Source organism: Pseudopodoces humilis, chromosome 6, assembly GCF_049639895.1.
Source record: "Pseudopodoces humilis isolate 2021_Gansu_Grassland_sample_001 chromosome 6, ASM4963989v1, whole genome shotgun sequence".
NCBI classification, from domain to species: Eukaryota; Metazoa; Chordata; class Aves; order Passeriformes; family Paridae; genus Pseudopodoces; species Pseudopodoces humilis.
Window position 1 is genome coordinate 65,650,107 of NC_142205.1, and position 24,793 is coordinate 65,674,899.

General features: G+C 39.3%; 1 protein-coding gene across 1 annotated transcript in view; it reads right to left on the bottom strand.

Annotated features, from left to right (window-relative positions):
• The window catches only part of INTU (inturned planar cell polarity protein), a 42,792-nt gene that overhangs the window by 6,880 nt on the left and 11,119 nt on the right, over positions 1 to 24,793 (bottom strand). The window contains exons 3-10 of the mRNA XM_088057101.1: positions 14,904 to 14,989; positions 9,351 to 9,554; positions 5,690 to 5,808; positions 5,304 to 5,393; positions 4,824 to 4,901; positions 3,827 to 4,010; positions 1,428 to 1,481; positions 193 to 255 (exon numbers count right to left, since the gene is read on the bottom strand). Coding sequence (XP_087913227.1) covers positions 193 to 255; positions 1,428 to 1,481; positions 3,827 to 4,010; positions 4,824 to 4,901; positions 5,304 to 5,393; positions 5,690 to 5,808; positions 9,351 to 9,554; positions 14,904 to 14,989 — 878 coding nt within the window. The remainder of the gene's footprint in view (positions 1 to 192; positions 256 to 1,427; positions 1,482 to 3,826; positions 4,011 to 4,823; positions 4,902 to 5,303; positions 5,394 to 5,689; positions 5,809 to 9,350; positions 9,555 to 14,903; positions 14,990 to 24,793) is intronic.

The window sequence follows — 24,793 nt, forward strand, 5'->3', positions numbered from 1 at the left end:
ACACTGATTGTTTCTGTTATGGTGTTTGAACTTTAGGTCTGTTACTAAAAATACATGCTTAAATCAGTCATATATTCACTTCAGATTTGTGTCTGAAAGACTAAATCAGATTTCTAGTTTAATTTTCCTAATCATTAGATCTTAATCTGAGATTTCAGATTTTAATTACTCTATTAATTGAATTGATACTACCTTGTAAAAGAGACAAGAGCCCAGGATCACATATAATCTTCTCATGTCATAATAATCTTCCGACTGTTGGGGGAAAAAAAAACATTGTATAATTTTTAATTTAGTGTTTTTATTTTATTTACCAAATGCAAGCGAACTAATTCTGGTCAATTGTAATCAATACTTTAATACTTTCACATTTGACCACCTCTTACTAGCAATACAGCAGTTAATACTGAGCAGTTAAGGGAAATACCAAGTTTTTAGCATCCATTATTAAATTTTGTATCATTACAATTTTCTCTAAAAATTTCAGCTCAAAATAACTAGTTTCTATTTGACTCTTAAGTGTTCATAAACTAGTTTTGTTAGGATATGTCCATTCTCACAGTTAACAGCAAAGTAGCTTTAGTATAACTACTGACACCAGGGGCCCTCCTAGAGTAAAACTTACAAGTCAAAGTATTTTTTTCACAGTCTTTGACATTTTCACAGTATTTGTCAATTTGAATAAAAATTCAATTTTTATTGAATTCAAAATATTCCCATTCATTCATCTTTTAATGCCCAGTGCTCTCCCATTAGCAGCACTGTTTTTAGATGGATATTCTGTATTTTATGTTAAGTAGGTGGAATCAATTTCTGTGCAACAAACTGTAACTTATAAACATTGATTTCTGTAAATAATCATCCAGGTTGTTTAGTGCAGGGATTCTTTTGAATACAATTTTAGAGTAACTGCTCTGGAACATGAGCTCAAGAGAGTTCTTTCATTACAAAGTAAAGCTGAAATGTCGATATGTTTACACCTTACACAGCTAAGAGTTACTTAAGTAAATTATATTACTGTTACCTTTTTTAACAGTATTAAAACTAAGCAGAATTTGTACTTGTCTTCTTTAAACTGGAAAATTAAATTCTGATCCACAGATGTTTTCAAGTTTGCACACAATTGCTTGGGAAGGACAAGTTATTTACACAAACAGGAAATATAACAACAATCATCTCTGTTGAAATCAGTGGTTTTGTATACATCCCATGGGTTTAAGTTAAATTAAATAATGGATTTTCAATGACCAATCCTATAGGATTATAATATAATGTTAAGCATGGAGAGGAATTCAGGATAAACTGCTTTGACTCCCACTTGATTAAAAGAAGTTAATGGATTTTGCAAATAGTGCTTGTTTAAACCACTGAATGTGACACCAAGGCAGGAGATAACTGTGCAAAGCAATCAAAAATAAAATGTTTACCAGCTCTGCAAAGTCAGCTGCTTCCAGATCACTCAGTGCTGTGTCAATTTCCATCTGAAATAGTGAAAAAATACTTTTTAATAGAGATTTCCAACACATTAGTTCCCAGTAATAGCACAACTCGCTCTGTCTTGCTCATCTCAGATTGGGATTCACAAGTACAAAGTGAGTGGATAAAAGTTTGCACCTATTTTTTTAGTTACATCAAATATCAAGAACACCTGGAGATACCAGAATTACGAAAAAAATCCTTTCTAATTGCTGTCTATTTCCCTCCTCTTAGAACTGTACAATTTCTCTGCTTGTGTGCCAGCTGACCCCGGTGTCTGGTATAAAGGAGATGTCAATCTTACTTTCAGTGTGCTTTAAAACACGTGGTCTAGAGACAAACCTGGCACACTACTGCATCCAGCTGAGTTTTCAGAAAACTCTTTTATCCAATGGATTTAGGTTTTTTGTCTTTATGGAAGTCGCCAAAATGCTCTCACACATTATTTTTGTTCTATTGAAACTACTTTAAGCTTCCTTATTTCTGTAACTGCAAGAGCTGCTGGTTAAATCAGGTTTTACTAAGAGTACTTTCCCTGGTCCTAGGCACTGAAACTCATGACATAAATGTGCTACTTAATGAAAAGAACCTATATCCCATAATTACAAATTTCTTGGGCTGTGTTAACAGGCTGCCTCTAATCGAAATACAGACAGTTTTCAAACAGAGAAATGTCAGCAAGCCTGTTGGCACACAACTAACCACCCTCTCCGCTTTTCTCCAGTCAAAATTTAAATGGCTTTCTGCCTGAAGAACTGACATTTTTAGTTTTATATTTCATATAGAATAGATCTTCACCAAAACACTAACTGGAAATGTCATCTTCTGCAACAACAACACTTTTCTGGCAAATGGAAATGATCTCAGCTATGGAAAGTGATGTCTGTATTGTAAGTATAAATGATGCCGTTTTCTAAGTCCTTTTAAAACTTACTATTTTATAAGAAAAAAAGCAGCCTGCAAGCTAAACTGGAGACCAAAGTACAACAGAGCCCCTCTACAGAAACTTGAGAAAAAAGCATGGAAAAACTCCTGACCAACAAATTGTAAAAAAAGTAGTAAAAAATCTACAGTGCAAGATGGAAAGAACTAAGTAATTGTCAGTTTGTGACTAAAGATAAAAGAGAAGACAATTCTCCTTTAGAGGAGAAATGGGAGAAAGCCCCACCAGCAAAGAGAAACCTGTTTGGAAACAATGGCACAGACTGATGCATAACTTGTGACATCCCTGACAACTCCTACTGAACCATAGCAAACCTGAAATAACTCTGCAAACCCTGTCAATAATAAATTGAAAGACTTTAACCCTTCACCCTTTCTCCAAATACTCCCATGAAAATTATACACTGAGGTCTTACTAAACATAAAAAGAGAAATGCAAGAAAGCCACCGTTAATGTTATCTTCAAATAAATACCTATAAATTACAGAATATGCCTCTGCAGAAGAAAAGTCATTATGAACATCCAGACTTGGCCCTTTCCCAGAGCCATTCTGAGAAGCAATTTTAATTTTCCATTGCACAGCCTCTTTAAGTTCAGCAAGTAAAATGTGGTTTCTTTTTTTGTTGCTGATGAAATAAATTTGGATAAGTTTATGGTCAGCTCAGATTAGAAACATTTTCTAATAATTAGAATTAGCCTTAACTATGTTTTCTACAAACTTACAAATATTTTGGGTCTCTCCATGAAAGACAACTCTGAATTTAAAATTTCCCAGCTGTTTTTATTTGCATTAAAACACAGCAGATACTCATTAAAAAACAAATTATACCATGACAAGACTAACATTTTAAACTGGAGTCACAGATACTGAAATAATAAAAATGAGGTTTACGACTGGCAGCTATAATTTTATTTACTGTGATCCACCTTAGTCTTAGTCCTGCTTAAAGCACAACTCGGTTTCTAACATGGACGTAACCTGGCACAGGGAAATGGTGCAGAAAAGCTGTACCTTTCTGGTATCAACAAATGACATGTGGGTTATTTATTTTGATTCTCCAATAGCCACTGATAACTCTCCTAAATTATGAGCAATACATGGGCTTCTAGAATAGTAATTCCTGCCTGCCAAAATACTTCAGTGGTCAAAATCAAACATACAGCTACATACCAGGGGTTGCTTTCTCTACTTGTCCTAGATAACTGTAAAGTCACCAAAGTACACTCACAATAGCAATCCTGTGGGAACAGTGGTGCAGCTCCAAACTTGAATTTTACAGGAAAATGGATGGTCTGGGATGGGCAAAGCACTTAGGTAAATCAGACAGGAAGAGCAGAAGACACCTGTATTGACTTTTTGGCCTGTCATGCCCAGGTTTTCCTGGAGAGATGTGAAAAGGACATGACCTTGATTTCCTGAGGCAGAGTCAGCCAGCGCAGGCCTGGGAGGCTGTCTAGGAACAGGGCACTGCAGGAATCCTGGTGCTGAGCACTGGGGCCAGACTGGAGCCTCGCAGGATGAAGGGCACGCTGGAAGAACAGGTTGAAAAAATGATCCAGGCGAGAAACATTTTCCACCTGGCAAAAAGCACTGGACAAACATGAACTCCAAGTTAGAATAACACTGAGAAATTTGCAGCTTGCTTATATAACCCTCAGTGCTACACAAGCCTCTTTACAGAACGATGCTACATTTGGATGTATTTTTAACATGAAAAAAAAAACACTAGGCTGATATCCAGGCAGCACCTACAAACAAAGGACAAAATAAACCAGTATGGTATTACAGTAGATGTCTTACAGTAACTTAAGCTGAGTGAAACATCTGCCTCATCCTTTTGGAAACTGAGATTTATTCTTTTTTGTTCACTGTGGCATACACACATTAACCTCGTATTAAATGCAAGAATATGTGTAATCCACCTGGGTAATTTTATTTAGGTAACAGTCAGACTGAAAAATCTCCTGGGTGCTTTCCAAATGCAGAGAAAGACACTCACTCTGCCGAACAGAGTTTGGCACTCCAGACACTCACTCTGGAGAAGTCCAGAGTGTTTACTCTGTTAAAAATATAACACTGATACACACGTCTGTTTTACAGACACAGAGGATAACATTTGCAGAGTGCTGCTGACATCCACAGTGACTTGGATTTTATAGTAATGATTTAACCTAATCAGGGACAAAACTTTCTGAAGTGACAAAGACTTCTTAATCAGTGTCTTACTAGTGTTAAGACTGAAACCAAAAGGTAAGCACAACAGAATTCTTGTTTTTATACAAGTGTAAAGGAACATGCAAAGAAATTCCCTTGAAACATTAAAATTAATCCTAGTATTTGTTTTTTCAGTGAGCACCAATAAAAAATCAGTGACTGAAAAGAAATACTTCTGAAAGAACTCACCTGTCCAAAGAACTGTACATGAATGTCAAGGTCCTGACAACATCCTGAATCATGTTCCTCAGCTGAGAAAGGGGCACACTAACAAATAAAAATTGAAATGTACAGCTATGGTTATAACATCTTTATGATGAATAAGCAGTCCTCTTAGAATGTGTAAATATGTAATATTATTGATGTTATTCAGCAGTCTTTGCAAAGAACTTGAGTTTACCAAGCCCCACAATATTACTCTTTTCTAATTTACAAATATTTCTGGGATCTTATTCTCTTCAGAGGAAGTGAAAAAGGAACTACAACAATGGATATATGAAAGATGTGAATAAAGTCAATCAAAATAGTGAAATCACAGACATAAAAACTAGTTACAGTAAAAAGAGTACATTTAAAGCCCTTTCTTGCCTTTTTTGTTAGAAGAGTACACAAAATAAATTTGATGACACAAAATTTAAAGGAAAACAAAACCTTTCCTTTGAAACTCACTTTTCTTCAGGAAGGCCAATTACGAGCAACTTGTCAGATTCTTTCCAGTAAACAACTTGAACCAGTTTTTCACATAAGAAAAGGGAGGAACTAGAAAAATGAAGCCAGAAGTATTTCTGTTAACACTATGAAGTTATAAAGGAGTTGAAAATCATTTCACTGAACTAAAAATCCTAGTCACTGCTACCCACTACAACAAAATTTCCCCAAATCAATTTACATCCAGGTTGAGCACTCCAACTTCAGGCATGCTCTTGTAGTTAAAGTGTTACTGCTAAACAGGTTGAGTTGCTCTGGTTTGTCTAGAACTTGATGCATGACCCATGTTTGCTGTACATGTATGTATAAAGTAATAAAAACAGTAATTACATTTCAAACACTTTTACCTGATAATCTCGGTACCAGTAACACTTTCCAGTATGTCAGACAGTGTGAGAAATATCCCTCTCACACTTTTCAGTTTTTGGGATGCTTCAGATATGGGGTACTGATAAATAATTTCTTGCTGTGAAGAAAGTTAGGTGTTAGTTAAGCAAACCAAAACCAAACCCTTCCAAAAAATCCCCACAGAAAACAAGACAATATTTTTTTTTTGTGGTAACAGTTGGGTTTTTTTTAAAACATGAAATCTTTTATCATATCCTTTCATAGGAGATTAAAACAAGCAGTGTGCTGCATGGGCATACTGGAAAGTTCTAAAAGGCACATGAATGTTTCTGACAGTTTTAAATCCTCTATTTTATTGAAAAGCATGACTTATTTAGAATAATTATTACATGGAGAAACGTAAAATGACAAACACTATGGCCACTGCATCTAACAGCTTTAAGTACACTGTTAATAGAGGAATAAATTCTTTATTGTGAGGGTGCTGAGGCCTGGCACAGGGTGCCCAGAGAAGCTGTGGATGCCTCAGCCCTGGAAGTGTTCAAGGCTGTGGATGGGCCCTGGAACAGTCCGGTAGAGTGGAAGGTGTCCCTGCACATGGCTATAGGGTTGAAACTGGATGATTTTTAGTGCCTCTTCCAACCAAACCATTCTGTCACTCTCTGATTCAAGCATTAGCACAGTTCTTTCAATATTTAAATTTTGACTTAAACCATCATCAGACATACAGCTCTTCAAAACTAACATAAGAATATGAAAACTTAAGTCTCTCTGTATAACCCTACCTAGCTGCTTTATATGGATAGCATAAAACATAACTGATGAATATGCTCCAATTTCAAAGTACACCATTAAGATTCCTCATGAAACATCTGACCAGATACAGAAGTCATTTGAAACTAAACCTTATAGAGATAAATATTTGAGAGATATTTTTCTTTTTCTAATAATTTAAAAAAAATCTTTCTTTTATTCAAGCACTTTCAAAAATTTTGTATTATTTCAGCAACTATAAAAATATACTAATAAGCGAACGTGATTTCCACTCATTTATTGCTTTCTGCCAAATCATGATGGGCCAAAAATAATGCATGTAATATTAAGCTTATCCACTGCAAAGATTATAGTAAAGTATCTTTCTCCACAAACAAATGAAACACAGACGTGATTAACTTCCCTGTTTATGTCACTAAGCACATTCAGGCAGTGCCAATACCCATTAGAAAATCTTCCTTCATCAAGACTAGAAGAATGCAAAATTTCATTACAGAAGGACCTGACAAACTCTTCATTCATATCCAATTTAATTAACTCTATTTATAAATACTCATTAGTGACAAGGATCTGTTTTTTCTGGAATCAATCCCTCAACTGGAGAAGCCCTGCTGTTTTCTAATTGTAGCACTGCAAAGGGCTAGAAAGAGCCTTTTTCCCCTCTCCTCACTATGAACTGGGGCCTTTACACAAAATTTGTTTGAGAATTATCTGAACACATTCCCAGGGAAAGAAAAGCCAACTGTAACAAACTGTTATCATGTATGGATATAGTGATTTAGCAAGGGCCAGCACATGCCACCAGATCAGCTCTCTCCAAAGCAAGCCCAAAGGTCACAGGCCAACGACAATGGAATCAATAAATAAAAGTAGCTCATTTCTTAAGGTGTAAATCCCCCCTCAACCCAACCCCCAAACCTGGACAGAGTCCTCTAGTAACAGTAGGAGGAACATGAACATTATTCCTTCTAAGACATGCTATTGCCAAAATTACAATTACTGGTAATTGTAATACCCACCTGAATATAAAATATAAAAAAAAGCAGGATTTACCTTACTCACTGAGAAACTGTTACCATAGGGACACCCCCACAGGCACACACACCCCCCAAATGATTCCCAATACTACCTCCCTGTCTAGCTGAGCAGACAGAGCTTACAAGTCTTAAAGCTCATTAATTCTATTTTAGGTGCCAAAAGCTCACAAGTAGAAGAATTATTTACAAGTTCCAGTTGCCACAGTTTATACGGATGTGATCTGCATACTGTGCCTCCTCTGGATATGGGTAAAGCAGCTTCTTAAAGGATCATTTTTCTATTGTGCAGGAATGTTAAAATTTCATTTAAAGTACTGTTTAAACTAAATCTGAGACAGTACATCTACAGGATAGAAGTAGCCTGAAGTTCAGAAAATGAAATTAAAGACAAATGCCTTAAAGAAGGCGGCATTCTTTTGCAAGGAAATGTTATAAAGAGCTTCATTATATCAGCAAAGCATCTCTCAATGTATTTGGGGCTGCATAACTGCCAAGACTTCTCAGGAAACAATTATTCGATTTTGTGAAGGGACAACAAGGGCATTACAACCCCTCTTTTACCTCTGCTCAATGTTGAGGATTAATCCCGTTTCTTGGGAGAATGTAAAGGAACAATGGAGCAAGAAACCAGTACTCAATTTACTGTGAAGTGCAGAATTGCAATCAGGCATTTACATGATGTGTAAGAGAGGAGTCAGAGGCCCTGAAATTACTTTTTTTAATATTTCATAAAGTTTATGTGGTCAAGGAAACACTGGTCTTGGACTAGTATATATTATGGTTTTATATAATTTTCTAGGCTTCTCCTTCCCAGCTCTGTCTCTAGAAAATAAAATTAAATCCTATTTTGTGTAGCTCTAACATTTTTTTTCTATTACACATCACCAACAGAACATAGACTTGTACCAGTTGAAAAATAGTATAAAAAACAGTAAAGGTATCTCAATCTAAGGATAAATTCCAAGGGAGAGAAAGTAAAATGTTTTCTTTCTGCTCCCCACTCCATTACTGTCCTGCCATCTTAGTCCTTGGGGACTGGAAATGCCTGTGCTTTGTTTGACGTCTCCTCAGCACAGATCAGATCACTGGGACATAATGCTAAATTTGAGAATTCACACAAAGGCAGAAGAGTCTTCTCCCAAATGTCAGCTCCTAAGAAGTCCACCTTGTCCACTTGCCATTTCCAGACAGGGCAAGAGGCCACCCTCAGCTCTGTTTCCCTGCATGGAGAGGAGTATTTGTAGCTATGGCTACATCCTGAACAACTACACAAACTTAAAATGGCTTACATGCACTCTGGCAAAATTTTCCTGAAGAACAGAAGAAGGAAAGAGATGTGAAAGGAAGCTTTACAGGACACAGGAAAAGTACTTCAGTGGCTCTAAAAACGCTGCCTGAGCAAGAATCAGCAGCTGACTGCTAACAGCAGACATGCCAGAGCACTCTAAGAAAAGGCACATTAGCATTTCAAAACAGAAGGAGCCAGACAGATTATGGATGTGGACTGCCAATAGCTCCTGCTGGGGGATATTTTTTTGACTGGGCACTGGGGAACTGGGGAACAAATGCACCTCAGCTGTGCAGTCACCACCCCAGCTGCTCCTCACCTGCTGCTGCCCAGCCGCACTCAGCTGAGTATAAGGCCAGTTAGGAGTTTGTCAGCAGTGATGCTGATTCTTCCCCCCTGGAATTTCAAGCCTTATTTCGGCCAAAATGGGCATTTTACGGATGATTCACAACTCCAAATCGTTAAGAGGATTTTTTTATTTATCCTTTTATATCAAATGTCCTAGCAGCTGCTTGATCAGTGGTTACCTTTCACCTCAGTTTTGCTGAGTCAGCCACCTACCTCATCCTTGGATGTCTCAGAGTCCAGTTTCAGTGTGAGGAACATGACAATGTGAGGCACATCCTGCACAGCCTGCTGAAGGTCCAAACTGTCCTCTCCCCACAGGAGCCGAACCAGGTTGTTCATACTTGACTGTGTCTGTTTGTTCCCTTGCTGAGAAGTTCCTTCAGGCTCAAATACTGAGGTTTCAAATGTCAGTTTAACCTATTAAAGTAATTAATTACTGTGAGAATGAGCCTGTACTTACAATTACTTTCAGATTGTATCAGTATCAGATGGAACAGATGCAGTTTGAGCCCTTTAAGAAGTTAGGTTTTCTCAGCCTCAGCTTTACTGAGGAAGATGTAAGCAAACAAAATTCCTGCTGTTTCAAGAAAACCAATTATACATTCAACATTACATAACCACCTATTACAAAGGACAAAGCCAACTATTACATGCTCTAGGAACCATGTGAGTAAGCATGTGGTTTGCTGTGTTTTCATACTTAATTCTTACGGTTTTGAGAATGGAAAAATATACTTACTGCTCTGGCTTTGTTTGAGCACAAAAACCCATTACCGTGCCTTTGAAACACATTTCACATATTTGACTTTCAAAATGTCAGCAGTTTACTAAGAACATATCCTGAAGGCTCTTTCTTGAGCATTTCTTTATGATTTTGAGTGCACTGACACATTTGTACAGGGACAACCATTTAAATTTACGCTGTACTGCAAAAGTCTGCTAAACTGTAATGGTAGCAATGCTTTTATTTTCAATGTGTTGACTTCCCTTTTTTTAACTGTAAAATCAGAAAATAAGAGTTTTGTTGCTGTATTTAACAATTTACACAACTACCAAGTAGCCTAACAATTGTTTACACCCCTTAATGTGCTATGTCTTCAGAAGAAAATTAACACAAACAGAACATCCTCTCTTAAACAAAACCTTAAAAGTTTAGATGATCAAGCTTATTTTGCCAAAAAATTGTATGATGTTTACTGTTCCTTATTTCCCAAATAAGTTTAAACCCATGAGTTTTAGAATAAATGCGTACTTCCTGACACACAAACAACACTTAATCCAAAACTTGATGTGGAAACATGTTTCAAAATTTGCTTTATAGACCTATTTTTTTAAGCCCTGACTTAAAAAATTATGTTTGTTAGTTGTTTCGGCAGTGATGAAAGTGATTTTTTCTTTTTTGTGAATGAACACATTATCCCAAGAATGAAAGGAGGAGATGTGAGAAACACCTATCTCTTGACTGAGCATAAAGTCGCAATTTCCAAGGAGAAAAAATTCATTTATGTTCTTGGATGAGACCTTGTTTTTTATCAGTCTTCAAAGTAACTGAAGACATATTTGGACTAAGTAGGCATGCTCTTAGTTCCCTCTTTCACATGTTTTTACTCAAGGCTGTTTATCTGCCTTGAAATACCTGCAACATGCCTATTTACTGGGAAGTTCTGAACATAACACATCACACCAAATCCTGCTTCTTTGTTAAAATCAGTGACAGTTTAGTCTGAGGACTGAAGCAACAAAACCAATTTTTATTTTCCCAAATGTGATAAATTTTGAGAAGCCCAAGCAGAGGTAATTTATACATTTAAAAACATATCATTTTTGTAATTGTGTATGTGTGTACACATACTTTAAGAGAGGAGTGCCAGCAAGAAGTAATGATGCTTTAAAACACCCACTGCCTGTCAAACTAGCTTGGAGAGAAGTGCCATCATCAGCTCGTACAGCTACATTTATGTCACTGGTTACCACTTTCCCCTTCCACTTTACTCCCTTTCCCAACACTTTCCATTCATTTTCTCCTCTCCTATTTGGGCTGCTATCAGCCTTTCTTCTCTTCCTCTTCCCTGGTACAGCACTGCAGTCAGTCCTGCTCTCCTGTCCTGTACTACCCTTTCTTTTCTGACTCATCCCTCGCCCTCTCCTCATCAGTTCATTTCTGATTCCTGACACTGCACATGAATAGGGCTCCAGGAGCATGAACAACCAGCTAAGAAGTGGCTGCTTTCTAAGACCCAGTATCTTGACAGCAGACAGTTTCAGAAGTGCAGGTTTTCTTCAGCATTCTTAAGACCCCGTTCTGCTTCTCTGTCATGCCATCTGCATATATTTCAGAATATTTTCTTCACACCCTGTTTAACATTTTACAGATTTCCTCAAGCCTCAATAGTTATTTCTCTCAACTTCTACTGCATCTTGTCTACGGACATTTAGTCATGACACTTAGGCTACAATCTCTATACTAATGACACACAGATGTCATTCTTGCTGCAGTCTACCTTTTAGTCTCTCCATTTTTAAAAAAACAAACTTAGTCTGTCTCGTCTTAGAGACACAACCATATGATCCTCCAGGGAAGAGCTCAAAACAAACTGAACTGAACAGAACTTTAACTCTCTTTCAACATGGACTCATCCATGCTGCCTCCCACAACACTGTAATAGAAAAGGATCAAGAGACTGCGTTTCTACATTTCCTAAAAAAATATTTTATTTTTTCATGGAGAAGAAATGAATCTTCATCCTGAGCAGTGCATAGGATCTGATTAAATATGACTACTGAAGTCCCCTTTTATAAGTACTGACTGTGAAACCTTCCACAGCTTTGATTCCACTTCTCCTGAAGAAAATCAGTTCAATGCACAACAGAAAATGACATGAAGAATGGGTAAAGCATTAATATTCCACTCTATATATCATGCTCGCATTCTCAATACTTAGAACATTTCTCAAAAAGAATTTAATCAAATTGCAAGAAGGTGGCAGGAACAGCAAACTGTGAGGGACATGGATCATCATTTTCTGGTTAGGAAAGGTGACAAAGTAGAACATGACAGAGCTCTCCACAGCCATGGCAGGGTAAGACATGAGCAGTTACCTTTTTCTCATAACACAGAAACATGGGGTATGACATGCACTCGATTAGATGGCAGTTTGAAAGCCAGTGATAATTAACAAAATACAAATCAGTGACATAAATCACTGCTCCAGGATGCTGTGGAGGTCAAAGGAATTTTAAAAAACAAAGAAACCCTTAACTCATTTTACAAGTTCTTTACTATTAACTTCTGGAAGCTGGAAAGTAATGATTGGAAGGTCACTCTGTATTTAATCTGCTTCTTAATACTACTATACATTTCTCAGTGTTGAAAGAGAAAATGTAGCTGTTGTACCCCTGGTCTGCCCCAGGAAGGCGTGATTTCATCTGCAAGAAAGCTGCATGGCTTGGAAGATAGATTTTATTAGACAGAGCTAGGGGCATTGCCTGCCTTTTGAAGATTGCCTGCAGCTTCCTGTTTTCAGTATCTGTTTGCCACATGCTTACGGTCTGCACAACTGTAACTCAAAATTTCAGGCTGGAATTTCTGATTCTAGATGTCTGCCTCAGGCTGGATATCTTTAGAAAATTTTGAGTAAAATGGTTCTGCAACTTCTGAGTACCAGAGTAAAGAAGAGTCTTTTAAAGAGAAAGATCTTAAAAGTATTCAATCTAACATCTCTTAGAATCTCTTAAGCGTATCTTGCCCTTCCTATTCTGTCTTCTCTGTCTCGTGGTGCTAGGGAACAGCAATTATTTTGATTACAGAAATGAGAAACAAAAGACTAATGTAGCATTTGGACTTCTGTTGCTCAGTAAATGCACTAAACTAGCCCTTACAAGCCTGGATCTAATTGCCTAAACTGAGGTAAGAAAACCAAACCAAACCAACAAAATTCTGGAAATACAATGAGATATGTCACATGGTGCAACTGAATCTAGGTAGTGAAGTTTTTGAAATCAATTCTGGCAATTTTTAACATGAATCCAGAAGAGCAGGGACTTCACTTAAGTAAATAACTCGTATGTAAGTAAAAAGGCTTTAAAACTGCATTGTTTTTCGATATTCTGCAAAGAAAGATGAACAAGAACACAGTAACAATTTTGCTTGTATTACAAAATGTCAGCTACAGCAACCCTGTTTCTTCAGCAGCATGACTGCAGTGTACTGCATTGCAAAAAACCCAGAAGTCAGTATTTACATCTCCACTGGTCTATTCTAGCCACCACTCGTCTGGCTTTGGCTCAAACTGCACAGTAGAAAAGGAATAATTGCACTTTAATGAAAGGATTTGGAAAGCCACCATGACAAACTGTTACACATTTCAAGTAATTGCTGCCTGCTTGACAGATTTACTGACAGTGCAAACACTGACACCGCATCACAAGGAACTGCTCTGTGAAGGGCTGCATGGCATTTTAGCAACAAGTAATACCTACACCCTAATCTAGAGAGGATGCAATTACACAAACTGTATCATCTCTGCCTTTTTAATCATTCTGTATTTAATAACAGTTACAGCAACTCCGTATTTGGTCAAAAACGGACAAGAGAAGGTTTTTCTCCCACGGAGCTCTGCCAGTACCTGACCACAACCCCAGCAGCTCAGGCAAACTTCAGGCTGCCAGATATCTTGGAAGGCTTCCTGAACTGACATCCCCAGTACTCAATCTCACTGCAGCTGCAGATACATTTCCACAGGAACTTGCACAAAGTAAGTTGCAAACAGAACTTTTGTGTTCAAGAAAACACAAAATTTCCACTTTTAAAAATCTCTGGACTGTAAAATATTTCTATCATTATCATCAACTCGTACATTCTACCTGAAGAAAAACTACCAAGAGACACTTTAATTTTTAACCTGCTCCTACTCATACCTCTAAAAGTTTCAACTTTTATCTTGTCTTCCTGTCCATCAGGAAGTGAATTTTAGCAGAATGACTCAAAAAATTCCATTTTATGCCAGTAACATCCTAGATATGTAACACTCTGCTGGCTTGGCTCTGAAATAGCTATCTGATTCTTCATTACTTATTTAAATCTTCATTAGAGCTCCAAAATTATTCAGCTAGAAGAAAAGATATATGCAGTAGGTTTTGGGGCAAGAAACATCATTCATCAGGTCATATTTTTTGTAACTTTTATTTGGTATCAATTTTTATTACTGACTTCTATCTGTTTCATCACTGTTGAGTTTTAAAAGATCTTAAAAGTATTCAATCTAACATCTCTTAGAATCCCAATAATTATTTTTTTGTATTTAAATATTAAACCAGCATCAACTTCACCATTTAAATGCTCTTAAGTATTTTTAATAGCATTCCTTGTTAATTCAGGCTTGTTTTTACTCTCTTGTGGTTTGTGAGTCTTGTTTATGTTGATGAACGTATAATTACTCTATTCAAGTATTTTCAGAGCAATTATTACCATTTTAAATACAGTAATTGGCAAAAAAAATCCACTACTGTTCTGCTGACGTGTTTATTTTTAAGCTACACATCAGCACCTACCTATTTTCATAGGAGTTTTCTGATTCTGATTTTTTATCAGAATTAAACTGAAATTTCTGCTCTGACTGAAGTCAAGCAACGCATTCAGAAGATAATGGAAGAAGTTTTAAGAAAAAGGCCACCTAAATTTTGTTGCCTCAGGAAAAAGATTAGAAGCAGTATTAACTTTTACAGAGGATGTTTGGAATAAATGTTCAACTGTACTGTATACTGTACCTGCATAGGACCTGGAATGCAAGACAAAACCCTCTCTATGTTTTCAGAATTCACATCGACATCATTTACAGCAACAAGAACATCTCCTGGAGGTGGAACAGACAAGAAATGAGAAATTCAGTTGCTATCACAATACAGAGAAAAACAGTGTCTTATTTAAAAAATTAATATGCCATTCAAGCTGTCATAAATGTTCATTTGTTATATTTAAGTAGGTGTTTGCTACATGCAACACTTACCACTTTTAGTCTATTACCTCAGTGCTCTTAAGGCCTCATGGCCATGCTCATATCATTTGAACAAAAATCATAGAAATATACAGTGGTTTGGGTTGGAAGGAAGCTTGAAGACCATCTAGTTCCAATCCCGTTGCACACCTTCCACTAGACCAGGTTGCTCCAAATCTCATCCAACCTGGCCTTGGATGCTTCCAAGGATGGGACATCCACCATGCCCAGCCTCTCTGAGCATCCCTTTCCAATGTCCCACCACCCTCACAGTCAAGAACTTCTTTCTCATATCCAACCTAAATCTACTGTCAGTTTAAAGACATTCCCCCTTGTCCTGTTACTACATGTCCTTTTAAAAAGTGTCTCTCCATCCTTCCTGTATGCTCCCTTCAGGTACTCCAAGGCCACAATTAGTTAACCATGAAGCTTCTCTTCTCCAGGCTGAACAATCCCAATTCTCTCAGCCTTTCCTAAAGAGAAGTGCTCCACCCCTCTGATCATCTTGGTGGCCCTCCTGTATAACAATTCTCCAGTTGGAGCCTCTCCCCTCCAACCAGGCTTGTATCACTCTTGTTACCTGACCAGAAAACACAGCAAATTTCTCAACTTAGTCTTTTCTCTTCCATTCCTTGTTCCCTGCTGTGGGTCCTCTTCTCCATGTTTTTATCTGCTAGTTTTTCCTGCCTAATGGCACCTTGTGTTTTTTACATCTGACACCCTTACCATCACTGCAAATGGGGAAAAAACCCCTTAGGATCCCAAAGATAAAGTCATTAACTGCAAGAGGAAAAGGTTTGAAAAATTAAAGACACCACCTACAAGAGCAAACACAACCAAATTATAGCTTACAAACTTAAAATCCACACTCCAGTTTAAAGTACAAAAATCAAACTGGGATTTCTATGTGAAGTGAAGGAAAATATTCTCAAGAAGTATCCCAGTGGTGATTAACTGATAACCTGTGCCACATCCCCCTCAAAAAGATGCATGTCTAAGCATGGAGTGTGCAAGACAGATATGAGACCTGTGGAAAAGAAAACTTACTTGTGAAACTAGAAAACATAGAAGTAAAATAACATCAACAGATAAAACTACATAGACCTGAATAGAAATTGGAAAGCAAAAATAAAGGCATTTGGACCATTCACTGTTTGGCCTTTTCTTGGAATGTAGGTGAGTGATCCCATCCAGAGTATTCCTTACAGTCCTATTCACCTGTGCTCAAGAAAAAAGAAATCAAATTGGATTAGATAAACAGAAGTAATACTGAAGCAACATGGGAAATTAACACCATTAATTAAACTATTAAATTAGAAAATTAGAAATTAGAACAATGGGTAATTAAGAATCTCTTGGTTAAACACAAGGTGAGCAGAGCCTAGGTGAGAAAGCAGGTAGAGTGGAAATCAGAAGGTGCTGCAGACCCTAACCAGAGAATTCTAAAAAACTTTCTCTATAAAGGTATATATAGAATATATAAAGAGCAAACTACCTAAGATGAAGCAACAAAAATTTATGACAAAAACTGTCATATTTGGTGATTTGGTGTTCATTAGTTCCTTTAATGAGGCAAATATTCAACTTTAGAGCAACAAAATAGGCCTTATTTTCTACTTGCTGTTATTTGGCGGCACTTTCAGTTGTCTCTGCCTTCTCTTATGAAAATCAATTAATTAGTTTCTAGCTTGTATCTTCTGTAGATAGGGAAATAAAATAAATTAGCTTCTTACTTAACACTGAAAGTGACTCAATTCCAAGGTCATTCTTATGTGTGAACTAAAAATACCAAGAGCTCCTATGAACGAGCAAATTGAAACCAAGCTTCATTTTGCTTGAGCTGGACAAAGACTCCCCTAGAAAGTACCTCCACATCCTCTCCAAGATGATTAACAAAGCGTTCATCACTCAGGCAGTGGAAAGGGATTAGAAAAAGGATATGGATTTGCAGAAAAAGTGCATGTGTAGCATAGTTATATTTTAAGCCTTGACTTGGCAACAAAGATGTCATCAACTGCAGAAATAAAGCACTGAACCACTGTAAGGTTCAGTGTGTATTTAAATTTTCCGGAGAGAAGACTTGCTCAGCTCAAACTGACACGGTGCTAATGACATGCACACTATGGAAAAGCACAGCCTGAGTCTCTAAGGTCTCTCTAAGGTCTCTCAGTTCCCTGAGAATCTATTCAAGGCCACGGAATGCTCAAGAAGAAGACTGACAGTTACCATTATTTCTATGTTCTACCTTGTTTTTAAATACCTTCAAACTGCAACTGGGCTTCTTCCCAGTTACAAGGTTGATTGCTCAGAATCAGTGCAACACACAATCAAGGCCAACAAGAGACAGAACACTTCTTAACTAACCATCAGCAAGGAAACACTGAATACCTCCAAAATGGAAGCAATATTCCTCTTTAATACACCAGGCAATAACCAGGTGCTCACTCTTCTTTTACATTAAGAGGAAAGTCATTACTACTCCTGAATGCAAAACCAAGACACTGTTACATTTCATTCTACACATAAAAACGTTTAAAGATTTTCTTTTTCAGGAAAGAGCTCTCTCCCCAACCTGTGTGTTTCTTGATGCACAGCACAGTTAAGTTTTAGCCTGTCAAATCTTCAGCACAACAGTAATTCAAAGACAGAAAAGCTGAAAGTTAAACAGCATTTAAAAGGAACTCAGTAATTCCATGCCAGAGCCCCAGGACATGAAAATTAGTAATGAAAAGCAGAGCACTCAGGCTACTCTAATATAACAAGAATTATAAACAGGATTACTATGTTCCTTGTTAAGAACACTGTATTAAAGATCGTTATTCGCAACTGCAAGAGAAAGCATAAATTGCTCTTGTACTCATCTTCGCTCATCTGCTTAAACAAAAGTTGTTTGTGCACTGTTTGTTTGACTGGATCCTTAGGAATTCTGTTGTAAAGCCATTCAGAGGAGCTGCACACACTTTGTGAAGATGTCCACACCTTAGCACTTGAGGGTATGTTTTGGAACTGCATCTCCCAGGGTGGAATAGACAAAAACACTTTGAAAGGAGAAGAGCCATCAGTATTTACATGTTACATACCCCAAGTGTTTTATTTATTCAATGCCTAATGTACACATGTAAAACTTTCATTGCAGCAGTAAATATTTATTCCATCCAATTGGTAAAAATGTAATCATGGACCATACATGGAACAACTTTCCATAGCACACAGCCCAAGCAGTCCTGTACGGCTGCCTTCCATCTGCCAGAAAATGCCATATCCCTATCAAAGAAGAGCAACTTGATACACAACAGAAAATCTTTACTGATTAGTATGGCTTTTCCAGAATTGGGGGAGGAGGCAGTGAGGCTGGCTGTTTGCTTTTTTTCTTTTTTAGTTTTCTTTTTGCCACACACAACAGCAGTCAAAGAACAGAGACTATGAAGTAACAGAATAAATGACATCACTGGGCAAAGTATGAGCTATGTAAAATTACAAACCCAGAGTAGTCTTAAAACAGGACATGACCACAAGATCTACTCAGTGTGACAATTAACTGCACTGAAAGAGTTAATACACACAAGTTGTACTTTGTAAGAGCTTGATATCTACATTTTATTTGAGAATTGTTTCTTGCCCTTTAGCAGTGTGAAAAACTTACGGAAAGACAGACTTATTCAGGTTTTCAGACATTAATTATGTAAAAAAAATTATACAACTGTATGAAGTTTAATCTTATTTCACTTACTTAATGCTTAAACAATTCAGGTTAAGTGAAATAAGTGTAAATAGCTTTTGCAATTGTTTAAGTTGGTCTAACTCAATGGTCTGCAGATTTAAGTCAAACCACCCCAATCTAAAACATCACTGAATTACAGGGAGAAACATCAGAATAAAGTATCACTCAGTTCCATTTTTAGAGATGCAGTGAGCCACTGCAGTAGAGAAGAGGAACTTTCTTCAGGCAGCTCCAGGATATCATTCCTTAAGTCAATAAATTTATTTTTAGAAAAAAGACAGTCCTTCTGAAAGAAAGTGGTTTAGATTACGTATTAGGAAGAGATTCTTTCCTGTGAGGGTGGTGAGGCCCTGGCACAGGTTGCCCAGTAGAGCTGTGGCTCCCCCATCCCTGGAAGTGTTCAAGGTCAGGTTGGGTGGATGTAGCGTGGGGTTAGGACTAGATGGCCTTTAGGGACTCTTCCAACTCAAACTGTTGTATGCTCTCTGTAAGGAATGAAGTTTAATTACTTAAAAGTCATAATAATCAATGATCAAGCTTTTGAGTTCCATCGCTTACTGCGGAAAGATTTTCAGTTCACAAAGAAACTGTAAGACATCCATACATGTTCTCTGCACAATGTTAAAGCAGGGCTGAGCTTTACTTGAGTGATGAAACAGAAAGAGGCGAGGCAGGAATTCTTTCTATTTTATTTGTTCTCATCAGAAGATGTTGTAGTTGATAGCCTGAAATGTATCTTTTCCCATCTTTTAGTTGTGATTCTCCCCCCAGCTTCTCTTTCTCCTGTTTACCTGGCGTCAAGTTACCATGGTTACTGAAGTTTCTCTCCTCAGCCCCACGGCGAGAGGCCGGGTAGAGTAAAGAGAGGACCCCGCTGGCATTTCCAGCTGCTTGAAGTTTCTTTAGCCCAGGAAAGCACGGGGTTGGGAGAAGAGAACTCTTCTTTCCTACACTGCAGTATGTAACGTTTTCCTGTCCCAGAATGCTCTAAACTATGGAAGCTGATGAGGGCATGCTTACCTTGCCTTCCTCTTTCTTTCCCCCCTGTGTTGCCAGGAAAACCAAGCCCCCCCTCTCTCCCCCTCTGCCCCTCTGTATAGAATACTCCCACACCTTTGTGGGCATTTGAAGAAGTTAGTGTCTGTTATTTTTTATCTTGGCGTGTGTAACCTTGATTTGTAGAAAGTTTGTAAAATGTACTAACTGAGAAAATAATTGGTTCCCTCTCTGGATGTTTCCCTCCCTCCGAGAAACCCTGTTAAAAGAGACCCCCAAACCCCAAATCCTTGGTCTCTCGTTCTTTGGATTCCCTTCACAGAAATAAACTGTGGAATGCGAACCAGAGAGAGAGTCCCCCCTGATTTCTTTACTCGCTCTATAGACTTGAATTCTTGAAGAAAATCAGTGAACCCCACAAACATATGCTGGCTTGAAACTCGAGTGAAGAGAAACCTCATCACTGAGCTAGCCGGGCCACACTCGAGAAGATCGAGTCAGATGACGCCCAGAACGTGAGGCTGGCCTGTCCCTCAACAAAGGGGACAGAAGAACCACGGAAGGTGAGATTCTGACCACGCTGGGACGACATCTACCCCAGAAGCGTCTCTTCGCTGTTCTAAGTGGAAGACGTGTTGGGGGGAAAAGCAAGAAACCCTGTGGACCCGGGGGCTGCTTTTGAGAGCGAGGCAACGGCAGGAGGATTCAGAAGACTGAATTCCCCAAAGGGGGGAAGTGGTGAAGAGGGAGTGGGTGAGAGAAGAGTCCCATCCCAGGTGAAACTTCTGGATGCAGAGCAGTTTGGAGCCGTTGGTGAAATAGCTGCGACGGACAGGTGAGATCACAGAGATGGGTGCAAGACTGTCTGTAGCACAAAGGGGGATTTTTTAATCAAGTGATTGGCATTTTGCAAATTGGAGAGAAACCGGTTTTTAAGAAAAAAGGGAAAAAAATTGGGAATTGGGGTTTTTTAAAATTTTCCTCAAGTGTCTCCTGCAGATGTAACTTCTGTTTCCTTTTGGAACAGAGTGGGGACAAAATTGACTGAATCTGTGAATGCTGGAGATAGTTCAGCAGAGAAAGTAATCCATTTGTTTGTTTTGGTTAGACTAACCCTTATTGAAAAAGAAGAAAAAAGGTTACCCAATCCTAACCCTGATAACCCTGTTTCTTTACCTCAACCCTGTTACCCTAAGCTGGGGGAGTCCTCTCAGCACCCCTGTTCCAGTAGCTCTGGCCAAGCTGTTGGAAACCTTTCCCTAAAACCCATCCCAGCTCCCTCTCCTACCCCTCTTTACCCTCAATATCCCTCTCCTCTTGTTCCTGGTGGTCTTTTGGGTACACAAAATGGAGGAGACCACATGGTGAGCCTCCCCCCAAGTGTTACACAAAGGGCCCAGGAACTTCAAAATGGTGGCGAGCACATGGTCCAACCCCAGGTTGCTTCTTCTTCCCACAATCCTTTGTTGCCCTCCCCCCTCAACCCTTTCCTCCCTCAAGACCTCCCCCCTCCTGGTCCTCCAGACCCTCCCTCCTCTGCCGCCGCCCCACCACTCAGGGGTGTCTCCCTTCCAAGGCACCCCGCCCCTGTCCCCTCCATCACCCTCTGCACCCCCGCCCGCCCTCTCACTGCTGCTGGCACCCAGGACCCTCACTCCAGCTCACACAGTGAGGAGAAGGGAGGGGAGTGAAGGGACAAACCAGGAACAGAGGCCTGCCTTCTTTGCAGCACCTGTAACTTATGGGAGGGGAGGAACATTACCAGAATGGAATGCAATGTCATTTCGATTGAAAATGGAATTATGCAAAGCAGCAAAAGAGTTTGGAAAGGAAAGCCAATTTTTTAAAAGTCTTTTAAAGGGCAACCCTCTCCTCCAACCAATTGGTCCCCCATGATTTGAAGGATTTGTTTTCCTGCCTTCTATCCCCAGGAGAATATTTGCTCTGGGAAGGGGCTTGGAAAAGATTGTTGAAAACCCTTTTGGGAGAATTACTGAGCAGTGATTTTGAAGCTTTAGATGAAACGGGTAAAATAATTACCATGAATCATTTATGTGGTGAAGGTGATTGGAGCGAACCTATTGACCAAGCCCAAAATTTGCCAAAAGGAGTTGGAGAGAAAATAAAGAAGGCTGCAGAGAAAGCATTTTTCAATATTCCTCTTTCTGAATCTGTTGTTCCCTATGCTCAAGTTAAACAATGTTCTGATGAAAGATTTGTAGATTTTGTGAATAGATTAAAAGTACAGATTGAAAGACAAGTGCAGAATACCACCCTGCATACTGTCTTGCTGTTGGAAATGGCTAGAGTGAATGCGAATGAAGCCTGCAAAGCACTGATTCGGGTGCTGCCGAAAGATCCACCACCGACCTTGACAACTTTGATCGAGATGTGTACGGATGTAATCAGCACTTCAATGCCAAGACTGAGGATTCCCAAAGAACCCCAGGAAGGATTGCAGCCACAACTGTACCTACTCTGGCATCACCAGCAAAGCCGAAGGGAGCGTTCACCTGTCATCGGTAGTGGACAGCCAGGACATTTTGCAAAGTTCTGCCAAGTGCCATATTCCTAACAAGCAAGGGCAAAGAAACCTGGAAAAGGGAGGGGGTCCTCAGAACCAAAAAAAAACTAGATACGCAGCGCGAGTCTATTCCGCGCAGAGACACAAGTAGAATAAAAGGCGCAGGGGGGGGGGAAAATTGAATGTGATATAACACTCTTAAATGTGACGTTTCTCACAGGTCTGACTTCTGCCACCGAAATAACACCAATGGTTGTGAGGTTTGGAAGCCAAAATTACCTCTCAAATTGTTTACTGTGAAAGATCAATTTTTTAGGTCTCGCCACTGGACGGTTGTTTCCGTTGACCCACTGAGGGAAAAACTGACCCCGACTTGAATTGTAAGTTTCTTGTTATTGGGGACACAAAAAACACACCCCCAGAGATTGAAATTTCTCCTGTCACTCTTTCAGCTGACTTGGATGCACTCATCCTTTTGGCACGGTGCATCAACCCACCATTCTACCTGGCACAAGGGCAAGTAATTGCTCAAGCTATTCCCATTTCCATCAGGGATCCCAGTAGATGATGTAGCACCTCAGATCTACTGGGCTCAAGCAGTAGGAGAAAACAAAACCCATCATCTCATGCCATTTGAAAAAAGGTAGTGAAGGCATGGGAATGACAGGCATGATAGACACAGGAGCAGATGTGACTGTCATCCCTGAAAGGAGATGGCCACCACAATGGGAACTGCAACCGATGGTTAGCCACATCCAAGGTATAGGGGGAGCCCAATTGGCCAAGATATCAAAGGAACCCATTCAGATTAGAGGACCTGATGGGCAAATAGCATCTATTCGCCCCATTGTCACTGATTTCCAGGTTCCCCTGTGGGGAAGAGATGTCATGTCCCAATGGGGAGTGTCCGCATTGAAATTCCGAAAACACCTCGGGATTTTTGATTGCGGCCACTGAGAAGCGCCAGACCCAGAAAACTAGAATGGACCACAGATTCCCCAATTTGGATACCCCAGTGGCCGCTGAGTAAAGAGAAATTAAAGGCGCTAAACGAGTTAGTAGATGAGCAATTGGCCCAAGGCAATATTGAACCTACTTTTAGCCCTTGGAACTCCCCTGTGTTTGTCATTAAAAAGCCAGGGAAAGACAAGTGGAGATTAGTCATGATCTGAGAGAAATTAACAAAGTCATTGTAGACATGGGACCTCTTCAACCAGGGATGCCGTCTCCTGCCATGCTTCCTCAAAATTGGGAATTGGCTGTGATTGACATCAAAGATTGCTTTTTCAAAATTCCTCTAGACCCTATCGATGCCCCCAGGTTTGCTTTTTCTGTGCCTTCCCTCAACAGAGAAGCCCCAATGAGAAGGTTACATTGGACATCCCTCCCCAAGGGATGAAAAATTCACCTGTGATTTGCCAATGGTATGTTGCTGCCTTGTTATCCCTGTGCGAGCTGAGGTGGAGGAAAGCCATTATCCTGCATTATATGGATGATGTGCTAGTGTGTGCCCCCCAGGAAAAATTGCTCCAGTCCACACTGGACCGGGTGACCGAAGTTTTAACAACTGCAGGACTCACCCTTCAGGAAGAAAAAGTACAAAAGATGCCTCCTTGGAAATACCTAGGTCTGGAAATCACTGCAAAAACAATTGTTCCTCAAAAATTAGCTTTTAACAGCAATCCCAAAACCTTAGCCGACTTGCACTCTCTGTGTGGAACATTGAATTGGGTTAGGCCTTGGCTATGCACTGCCACTGATGACCTAGCCCCTCTTTTCAATTTATTGAAAGGGGGAGATGAGCTGAGTGCTCCAAGGACTCTGACTCCAGAAGCCAGGGATGCTTTAGAGAAGGTAAGCAGCATGATGGAGAAGAGACAGGCACATAGATGCCATCCAGAGCTGCCTTTCAAATTTATTGTAATGGGGAAATTGCCACACCTTCAGGGGTTGATTTTTCAGTGGGACAAGGACCAGAAAGACCATTTGATAATCATTGAGTGGGTCTTTCTCAGTCACCATCGGTCCAAAAATATTACAAGGCCACAGGAATTGATGGCCCAGCTGGTTGGAAAAGCCAGGCTGAGAATGAGAGGACTTGCTGGCTGTGATTTTTTCATGTATACATTTGCCCCTAAGCCTCTCTGAGGAAGAAACCTCCTCAGTGAAGATGACCAGGGAAATGTTTGAGCACCTCTTGAGGGAATCAAGAGGACCCTGCAAATTGCTCTGGAGAATTTTACTGGGCAGATTTCAGTTCATGCCCCTGCACACAAATTGTTTAATTCAAAATTTAATTTGGTACCAAAAGATAAGAGGAGTCAGAAGCCCCTTGAAGCTTTGACTGTTTTTACTGATGCTTCTGGAGCATCCCGAAGGTCAGTAATGACCTGGAAGGATCCTCAGACGCAGCAGTGGGAAA